The 9,385-nt window shown below is 42.9% G+C and overlaps 1 protein-coding gene across 2 annotated transcripts in view; it reads left to right on the forward strand.

The window, feature by feature from the left end:
- SRPX (sushi repeat containing protein X-linked) overlaps positions 1–4,500 on the forward strand; it is a 141,587-nt gene extending 137,087 nt beyond the window's left edge. For both annotated transcript variants that reach the window (NM_001040489.1, XM_005228282.2), the window contains 1 exon segment: positions 3,989–4,500. In NM_001040489.1, coding sequence (NP_001035579.1) covers positions 3,989–4,172 — 184 coding nt within the window. In that variant the 3' untranslated portion in view covers positions 4,173–4,500.
- The last annotated feature ends 4,885 nt before the right edge of the window (positions 4,501–9,385 follow it).

Genomic DNA, 9,385 nt, shown 5'->3' on the forward strand with positions numbered 1-9,385 from the left:
TGACAGTATAGAGGGCAGGATAAGGTTGGGTAATAGGAATCTCCTTGCCTTAGGAATTATAATTACCTATTCTTGGACTGTCCTGTCCTGGAACACAAGGTTGGATTAGTATGTTTTCATTGTTAGGAAAGATTTGGTGGACTTAGAGACACAGAGCCAGTTTCATGGGTGTGTGACCTATGCAATCACACAGGTCTCCACACTGAAAAGGGTCTTGTTTTTGGTGTAAAGGTATGATGTTTACCATCTTGACCTTCTTAATTTTTTCTGGCTTCCATTGCAACCTAAGTTTTTATTTAACCTAAGTTTTTTTGACAATTGTCTTTTTTATATTTTAATTTTAGTAGAATATAGTTGATTTACAATGGTGTATGTTTCAGGTGTATAGAAAAGTGATTAACTTACACATACATATAAAAATATAAATATATATTTATTCAAGGAATATTTTCTCATACAGGTTATCACAGAATATTGAGTAGAGATTTCTGTGCTATACAGTAGGTCCGTGTTGGTTATGTATCCTATATGTTTCTCTATTTTTATATAGAAGAACATATAGTCCTTTGTTTCTTCATTTTAGTTGGCTCTCTGTTGGTTTCTGTGCATTAGCTGCAGTGGGCACTTCTAGTCTTGAAGGACTGGCCCCAGGTTGGAGATGAACCCTAGTTTCTCTTGCAAACCTTTGTGATTGTCCAAGGAGCTTATTTTAATTTCAGTAGTTCCCAGTGTTTGAGGGTGTGCCAAGACCTGTTAATGCTCCAGGGGAGAGGATCAGTGAGCACCTAGATTCAGGCTGATTGGAAGGCAGACCTGCAGGCAGCAGCTTTTAAAGTATGCAGATACAGCCCTGAGGGACTGCAAGCAAAAGGCCCTGTTGGCCACCAGAGCCACGGGGGTGGAGGGGTGGTGGAAGGTAACTGCTGGCTGTAGTAGGCAGAAAGAACACAGGAAAATGTCTACCCTAGGTGGACCATGGAGGTGGCAGTCGGCCAGAAAAAGAGGTAAGAGATGGTTTCTGCTGGCTTTTACCCGGTAGAGGGAGTTTGAAAATTGCTCACACCAACATACCCCTTGGAGAAGGAAACGGCAACCCACTCCAGTGTTCTTGCCTGGAGAATCCCAGGGATGGCGGAGCCTGGTGGGCTGCCGTCTATGGGATCGCAGAGTCGGACACGACTGATGCGACTTAGCAGCAGCAACATACCCCTGGCCCCTCAGACTGCTTACTTAAGATTATCAAATGAGCCTATTCACATGAAGTCTGGGTACTTTTAAATGGATGCTTCTACACTGTGTCTTGGGGTGTACTAGTCTTCCCTTCAAGAACTGTTTCTGAGTTTGTGACAGCTCAGCAGCTCTGGTGGGTATGAGCCCCACTGGTTTGGAGAGAGATTTGGGGGTTATCTCTCTGCGACAGGTCTTAAATGCTGGAGAGCCTGCTGTGGGAGAGGAACTATCTACTACTCAGGGAGAAACTCCAGGTTATGAGTGCCCTCCTGACTGCTGGTCCCCACACATGGGTGGGGACTGTGACTGGAGATACTGCTGGGGTTTTGGCCAGATTGTCTCTCAGCCTTTTATGCTTACTTTGGTGTGATTTCCTTCTCATTTTCCTGATATGCAAAAGTCACTCTCCTAGTTTTTAGTTTTTTTTTCTGGGGAAATTGCTCCGTATGTAGATTTGGTGTGTCAATGGGAAGAGGTAAGTTCAGACTCTTCCTACACTAGGATTTTGAACTGAAACCTCCCTTAGTGTTTTGTCTAGTTGTCTAGAACTTGCTCTGAAATTCATATCAACCCAATATTTGAGTAACTCTGAAGTATTGCTGGTACCATCCTTCATCCTGTAGGATGTCTTATCTCCAAAATTCCTGTGGTTTCTTAGCCATGGTGGGATGCATTTCTATACCTGTTGGTAGCCTGCTGATCTGACAGCTCCTCTCTTCTCATGGCAGTTTTCCCTCTTAATATTCTGTGTCAATCAAGGCACAAGGCCCACAGGAGGAACGTGTGTGGTAGCAGCAGATGGTGGCACCATGGGGGATTTCTGTCCTGACTTAAGTACTGTAACAGCAAATGCTCCAATTCTATGTTGGTCACCCTTTCCCATCGGCTCCAGCCACCACATCGCCTAGTTCCTTTTTCCTTCCAAATGCACTTCTCTCTTGTTTCCTATCCTGTTCTATTAAAATCTCCCTTTCCTGTTAGCAGTTTAGCTGCTGTGTGTACCTATCTACCTATGTGCATGTATGGGGAGATAAAGACAGGTAGGTGTGCGTCACTTGTGTCCAACTCTTTGAGACCCTATGGACTGTAGCCCCCCAGCCTCCTCTGTCCATTGAATTGTCTAGGCAAGAATACTGGAGTGGGTTGCTCTTTCCATCTCCAGGGGATCTTACCAACCCAGGGATCAAACCCTGTGTTTCTTATGTCTCCTGCATTGGCAGGTGTGTTCTTTACCACTAGCATCACCTGGGAAACCGCTAATTAGTCGTCTTTTTAAAGATGCAGAGAAGTTTAGTTCTCCATTCTAACATCACTTTCATGCTCAAGATTTAAATGTTCCAAAACTCATTAATACACTTCTTGAGGTCTACTCCCAGGTTCCCCTCTTACCACCACGAGAAACCATGGGAGATATGGTAATACTGTCTTGTATTTCTACTCACTAGAAGTGGACAGAGGAGCCTGGCAGGCCACAGTCCATGGGGCCACAAAGAGTTGAACATGACTAAGCAACACACAAGTGGATGAACAATTTAGTTTCCCACTGGGATAAAACAGAAATTATTCTCATCTCTCCAACTATTAAAAGCCAGAAGCGGGACTTCCCCGGTGGCCCAGTGGTTAGGACTCTGTACTTCCACTGCAGGGAGCACAGGTTCAGTCCCTGGTTGACGAAGAGAGATCCTGTATGCTCAGCCAAAAAAAAAAAAAAGCGGAATAAAGTATAGTCAGCTCGGATTTTGAATAGTCACTTTAAATCCAGATGGCAGTATGTACTCTAGCTTGAGATTGTGTGTGAGACGGTCTCTTCTCCAGATTTTGTTGTGTTGCTGAGTGGGCTCCTCCCCCTGCCCCAAACTCATCTGTTGGCTTTCCCTGGCTTTTTTTCATCTAAACAGGTTTCTAATGAAATACATTATTTTATACATTTGAAATTCTAATGGGGTAGAACAGAAAAAACAGGCCCTTGCAACCACTTCAAATGCTTTTTGAAATTACTTAATGTATTAAAAAAAAAAAAAAAACAATCAACCAAGTGAATAAAACTAGGGTGAAGAGCAAGTTCTGTCCCCTCTTATGCAGTTGTGAGCTAGATGGGCCACAGCTGGAATGTTTGGAACATAATTTCAATTAGCTTCACCTAGACTTGGCAACTATACCACCACCAGGCCAGGATTGTTCAATCACGGCACTATGGACAGTGGGCTGTTCTGTGCATTGTAGGATGGCAGGCAGCAGCCCTGGCTTCCTACCATTAGAGGCCAGTTGCACCCGTCACACATGGTGAACACCAAAACTGTTCATACAGAACCAAATGTCCCCTGGGGGCCAAAATAACCCCTGCTGATAACCAGGGGCTCTAGTGCATCTGTGGTTGTGCAAACCTCATCTGCAATTAGAGGTTGAATCAATTGTTAGCATTGTTGAACATGCCTTGGAGCAACTGTTGGTACATAGCACCATTGCAGGTCTAAAGTCTTCCTGCCATTACAGTCTAAAGCTGTCCTACTCAACTGGTCTAGTGAATGCAGCTTCTAATTCAGTAGGTTTGGTGGGGGGTGAGGGGGTGGTGCCTGGGATTCTCCATTGTTAAGAAGTTCCCATGCGATGTACCACACTTTGACAGGAAAAGGTCTAAAGGATACTTGAGTCCTTAGTGATATTAAGCCTTTCTGTGCACACAGGTTCACTCTAGGACTCTAGTTGGTTTACCAGTCCTTGGGAAGACAATTCTGACCTAGTCTTCTCTTTGTCTTAGGCTGTTGCTGCGAATTCCACTCTATTCCTTCAGCATCGTGGTACTGGATAAACATGGTGTGGACAAGGAGCGCTACGTCTCCCTGGTGACGCCTGTGGCCCTCTTCAACCTGATCGACACTTTCCCCTTGAGAAAAGAGGAGATGGTCCTGCAAGCAGAAATGGGCCAGACCTGTAACACCTGATGGGCTGTGTCCTCTCTCTGTCATGCCTCTTCTCTCTACATCGAGCTACACGCACAGAAAGGCCTGAAAAATATCCTTGATGTACAGATTTTTATTTGTAATTTTTAAAGTCTATTTTATTATTATAAGCTTTCTTGGCACTTAATTTTACACTGCTTTTTGTAGCAAAAACTGAATATATTTACTCTCAATTCCATCATGGCTGGTTACTTTGGTAGAGAAACTAGAAACTACAACTATATACAGGCTTCCCATGCATTTATACAGTGTGACACGTATGTATCTTCTGTTTTATATAAAACTTACTAATAAAATATTTTAGAGCAAATGTGCTAAAAATCATTTTTTCTCAAGCATTAGCCATACTTGCTCAGTGTGGTCACCAGTCTTTGGACTGCGATTATTGGTGTTTTAGGAATGGAAAAATTAGTCTCAGGAGGAGTTCAGTTGAACTGAGAGAGCTGAACTTTCAAGTGTCAGAGGAGCCCCTAAAGCAACAAGCTGGCAATGAAAGAGGTAAGACTTTTATCACTTACTGTGCTGCTATAACCAAGAAGGGAAAACTGGAGCTCCATCTTCTATTTTTCTATCTGCATTCTCTCCAGTGGACCAGTGGTCACCAGGTGCGAGCTCAGGTAGGTTACAAAGACATGAGGTTGTCACATTGTTGAGGGAGACCCAGGTCTGGCAGCTTTATGGACTCTGGGGTCATGGAAGGACGAGCAGCTAGGAGTGGGAAAATACTGGATCTTGAATCAGGGGGAAAGCTTCCCTCCCTTCCTCCTGTAAGGCCCCAGGAGAGGAACATGAAGACCTCTGCTCAAGGCCTCAGAGACCTAGGAATGAAGTCACTTGGGCTAGGAATACAGATATGTGACAGGACATTTCCAGGCCTTGCCTGCAGTTCCAGCCAGTGGCTGCGATTCATTGACTGTATACCAGCAGTCTGTGTGGGGGCAAGCAGCTTTCCCTCATGAGGCCTTCCAAGGGAAGGCTCTGTATTAGTATTTGCCTAAGGTCAGGCCTGAAACACCATACTTTTACAACTAGGAGTTGGACTCCCTCAACTCTCATGAGCAAACCCTGATCCAAACTGACATTCTGAAACTGAAGGGAAAATTTCAATCAATTCCTGAACAAATAACTAAATCAATGATGGAACGTCCAAATTCCAACCTGGAGGTTTAAAACTAGCAGCAGATTTGACACTTTTGAACATTAGACGGTGATTGCTATCCTGTGAATAGGTTTATATTTCATTTACAAATGATTTTTCCCCTAGTAGCTGCTCTTTGACCTCTGTCTTCCGTAAATGTATCTATCAGATAAAAGGTCAACGACATGATTGGGGAAGGAAGATTAGCCAATGGTGAGTATGTGAAGCCATGAACATTTCAAAAGACCACTTGTCACAATTCAGTAAATGTATCAGCCCACATTAAAGCTCTCCTATCTGTGGAAAGCCAGCCTGTGTGCCCTTTGCCCCATACATGAAAGATCCAAGGCTTGAAGATGGGCTGATGTTTAAGGAGCTGCTCAGATTTCTTCAAACAAGTCTTCTCTTCTATTCTATTACAGTTTGCCTAATGAGATATAGACTATTTGAAGAATGAGTACACTGTGGTATGTCATGGTACATGAGTCCTACCTTTTTCTTTCCTCCCCTCTAACTTGTAGTTCAGCTCAGTTCAGTTCAGTCGCTCAGTCGTGTCCGACTCCTTGCGACCCCAGGAATTGCAGCATGCCAGGCCTCCCTGTCCATCACCAACTCCCGGAGTTCACTCAAACTCACGTCCATCGAATTGGTGATGCTATCCAGCCATCTCATCCTCTGTCCCCTTTTCCTCCTGCCCCCAATCCCTCCTAGCATCTGGACATGCATAAATAAATGAAAGAACCTTTGCACAGGCCAGCAAAGAAATCCGTCCATCTGTGCATACGAAAGTGAGTAGATAGGAGCTCAGAAGAGGCTACTGAGGTAAAGGGAACTGCAAGAGCAGCAGTGGAAACATCAGTGGTGACCTCTCTAGCAAAGGAAGTGAAAGTCTGTCAGGCCATGGGGGCTACAGCTGGAGGCTCCCCTTGCTCTTCAGCAACATCCTGCATAGCTGAAGTGAGACATCCACAATTGTGGGGAGGGAGAGGGAAGAAGGCAGACCAAGGGAACTGGAGGAATGTATCTCCTGCTGTCTGCCCTGAGGTGCCCACCACCCCCTACTTGAAGATTCCCCCGACCAGGCCATGGGCACCCAAAGCCCCCAGTACGTACACATCTCACACTCTGCTGCCACCTTTTTAAAAAAGTTTTCCCCACCATTGTTTTTTCCCTATATACACTCCCAACCCTAGCAGGGAGTTGATTCCTCTACTAAGGACTAAAACTTTTGCTATAGCGCCACCTTCTGGAAAGCAGAAGGAAGGCTCTTAACTTCTAATCTGAATGGAAATACACAAAATCTTACCTAAATAAGAAAGGTGCTCCCTATGACAAACAAGGCAGCAGAGGCTCTCAAACACTATGAAAGAAAAAACTCACTCATAGTAACATGGTAGCACAAAGAGAAGATGACAATTCTCTAGAAACCGAGGCCAAAGATACAGAATATTGCAATCTAACAAAGAAATCAAAACAGCACTTCTGTGAACTCAGGAATAAAATGAACAAACAGGACTATTTCACCAAAGAGACTGAGATCCTATAAAGAATTGAGAAATAAGAAAAAATGTATCAGAAAGCATTTGAAATAGAGATCAGATGGAAAAGAGAATAAATAAGCTTGAGGATTGGAATTTAGAAATGATATAAAAGGGGAGAGAGTTAAGATTAATGAGTATATCAGAAGAAAGGGAGAAGCGGGCAGAAGGCTTAAAGTAACAGTAGCTGAAAACTTACCAAATGTGGACAAGGAACTGTATTTACAAGTCCTCAGAGCTAATAGAACCTTATCATCTCAATGCAAAAAGACTTTCTCCAGGACACATTATAATAAAACTGCCAAAAGTCAATGAAAAAGAATTTCAAAGGCAGCTAGGTAAAAGATGAGAGTAGCCCACAAAGGACCCCCCACCCCATATTAGGGTATATTAGTCGCTCAGTTGTGTCTGACTTTTTGCGTCCCTATGGATGCGTCCCTATGGATTGTAGGCTAGGCTCTTCTGTCCATGGGATTCTCCAGGCAAGAATATTGGAGTGGGTTGCCATTTCCTTCTCCAGGGCATCTTCCAATCCAGGGATTGAACCTGGGTCTTCTGCATTGCAGGTAGATTCTTTACCATCTGAGCCACCAATGAAGCTGAATTAGTGTATCAATAGGTTTCTCAAAAGAAGCTACAGGCCAGGAGAATCTGGAATAGCATGAAACTTCTAGAATAAAATGTAAGGAATAAGCTTCCTGATACTAGACTTGGCAATGATGGTTTTTTCTGGCATGGCACTAAAAGGACAAACAACAAAAGCAAAATCATTAAACTCAAAAACTTTTTCACAGCAAATAAAATAATCAACAAAGATTTGTAAATCACAGAGCTGATATGAGATTAATATCCAAAATACATAAAGAACTTATTTAACTCGATAGCACAATACCAAACCAAGTGGACAGAAAATCTGATAGACATTTTTCCAAAGAGTACATCAAAATGGCCAAGAGGCACATGAAAAGATGCCCAGTTCACTATTCAGCAGGAATATCAAGATCAAAGCAACAAATAGTTATCTCATACCTGTTAGAATGCCTGTTCTCAAAGGAGACAGAGACAACACATGCTGGTGAGGATGTGGTGAAAGGGAATTAGTCCAACCACTATGGAAAATATGAAGGTTCCTCAAAAAATTAAAAATAGATCCATCATAGAATCCAATAGTCCCCCTTCCATGTATTTACCCAAAGGAAATGAAAACAGGATTTTGAAGAGATAATAGACACACCCATGTTTATTGCAGCATTATTAACTATAGCCAAGACATGAAGATAAGCCACATACCTATCAGCAGATGAATGGAAAAAAGATGTGGCATGTATACCATAATGGAATAGTATTCAGCCATGAGAAAGGATGATACCCAGCTCTCTGTGACAACATGAATAGACCTTGAGCATAATATACCAAAGAGAAACCAGAGAAAATTAAGTACTGCATGATATCACCTATATGGGGAAAATTAAAAAGTCAAACATGTAAAGACTAGAGTAAAATGGTGATTACCAGTGGGTGGAGCATAAAACTGATGTTGTTTAAGGGCACAAACTTGTAATGAGTAGTAAATAAACCATAGACATTTAATTCACAGTATAATGAATACAAATAATATATACTAAAATTATATAAAGTGATAAATACTGCTACAATGGCAATCATATTGCAATATTTAAATATCATATCACCTTAAATCCACAAAATGCTGTATGTCAAATTTGTTCAATAAAAAGTACATAGTTGCATGCATGCATTTGTATACATACCCTACAACAAACTTTGGGGCCATTTCAAAATAATAGGCTGTCTTCTAGAGGACTGGTTGCTCACAGCAAATCTTACAGGATATTTCTATGTGCCTTTTGGACCCCAGAAAAACAATCCTTAGTTATGCCTGGCCACACCATTTGGCACAGCAGCACTCTTACTAATGTGCATGCATGTGTGTGTATAATAAAGGGGCAGGCGATTAAATTGGCTGAATTCAGACTCTGCTGTGGTAGATAGCAGTTGGAGTCTCAGTTCAGTTCTTTTAAACCTCACTGGGCTCCTTGGAACCTGCCCCCCACTCCTCACCTGCATATGAGTGGCACAGTGATCTGTGAGAAATGCAGGTAGTTTACACACAGTCAGGAGCTCCCCTTCTTGCTCCCTACCTTTGGCTATCTCCTTTCTGAGATTTCCCTTCTGACTTCTCAGTTGCCATGGTTGCTCTTTCCGTCTCCGGTGGCTCTTCAAAGCATTTAAGACTATCTTCAGTAAAGCCTCCTCCCTAAGATCAGCCTGGTGCACACAGCAACCAGCCCTTACACAAAACCCAGCAAACCCTGATGACTCACCTAGTATATGTGCCCTCTTCCAACTGATGACTGCCCTCCAGTATCTGCCTGCATTTTGGTCACTCTCCAATTCCTGCAGATAGCTATTTTCTATATTTTGTCCACATATAATTGTTTGTGGGAGGCAGGTCTAGTAGGAGCTGCTGGAGCATTATCAGAAGGCTAGCAAAGGGTGAA

The sequence above is a fragment of the Bos taurus genome, chromosome X (genome assembly GCF_002263795.3).
Source record: "Bos taurus isolate L1 Dominette 01449 registration number 42190680 breed Hereford chromosome X, ARS-UCD2.0, whole genome shotgun sequence".
Lineage (NCBI taxonomy): Eukaryota > Metazoa > Chordata > Mammalia > Artiodactyla > Bovidae > Bos > Bos taurus.